Source organism: Nicotiana attenuata, chromosome 12 (assembly GCF_001879085.1).
Source record: "Nicotiana attenuata strain UT chromosome 12, NIATTr2, whole genome shotgun sequence".
Classification (NCBI taxonomy): domain Eukaryota; kingdom Viridiplantae; phylum Streptophyta; class Magnoliopsida; order Solanales; family Solanaceae; genus Nicotiana; species Nicotiana attenuata.
The window spans coordinates 23,873,039-23,873,583 of NC_032000.1; the positions used below are offsets into that span (position 1 = coordinate 23,873,039).

General features: G+C 36.3%; 1 protein-coding gene across 1 annotated transcript in view; it reads right to left on the reverse strand.

Annotated features, from left to right (window-relative positions):
• Positions 1-247, reverse strand: part of LOC109235446 (elongation factor P) — a 4,515-nt gene extending 4,268 nt beyond the window's left edge. The window contains exon 1 of the mRNA XM_019401561.1: positions 6-247. Within this exon, the coding sequence (XP_019257106.1) occupies positions 6-147 (142 nt within the window). The 5' untranslated portion in view covers positions 148-247. The remainder of the gene's footprint in view (positions 1-5) is intronic.

Sequence of the window (545 nt, forward strand, 5' to 3'; positions counted from 1 at the left end):
CTTACTAGGGAAACGGTGGGATATTCTGTGGATAATTCGGGTTGAAACGAGGAATGGCTTTGAGGATGGGAAAGAGAGAGAAGAAGAGGAGGAGAGAGCACAGGATTTGGGAAACAGAGAAAGCTTGAGACTGGTTAGTCCCGCCATTGTTGTTGCTTTGTCTAGAGCTCAAGGGGACTGAAAATGGACTTATACCATTCGTGACTATAGATAAGGAAATTAAAGTAGTTGAAATGAAGCCGCTCGAATAGTAGCTTTGGTTCGTTTTATATTCGGGCTTGGACCGTCGTGTGTTTCCTAAAGCTAGTTTCACAATATTGGAAATTTTACATCGGCAAACCTTTACCCCTTATTTATTATAAATAAATATCCTTTTAAAAAATTATTTTCTATAGCTACCTTTTAGGTTTTATAGCAAATTATTTATTTATGGTCACTTACTATCGTTTAAGACTTTAAATACGAAATATTTTTCTCTCTCCTACTTTCTATTCTTTATCTCACACTAACATCGTATAGTATACAACTTTGCTAAACCCACGATC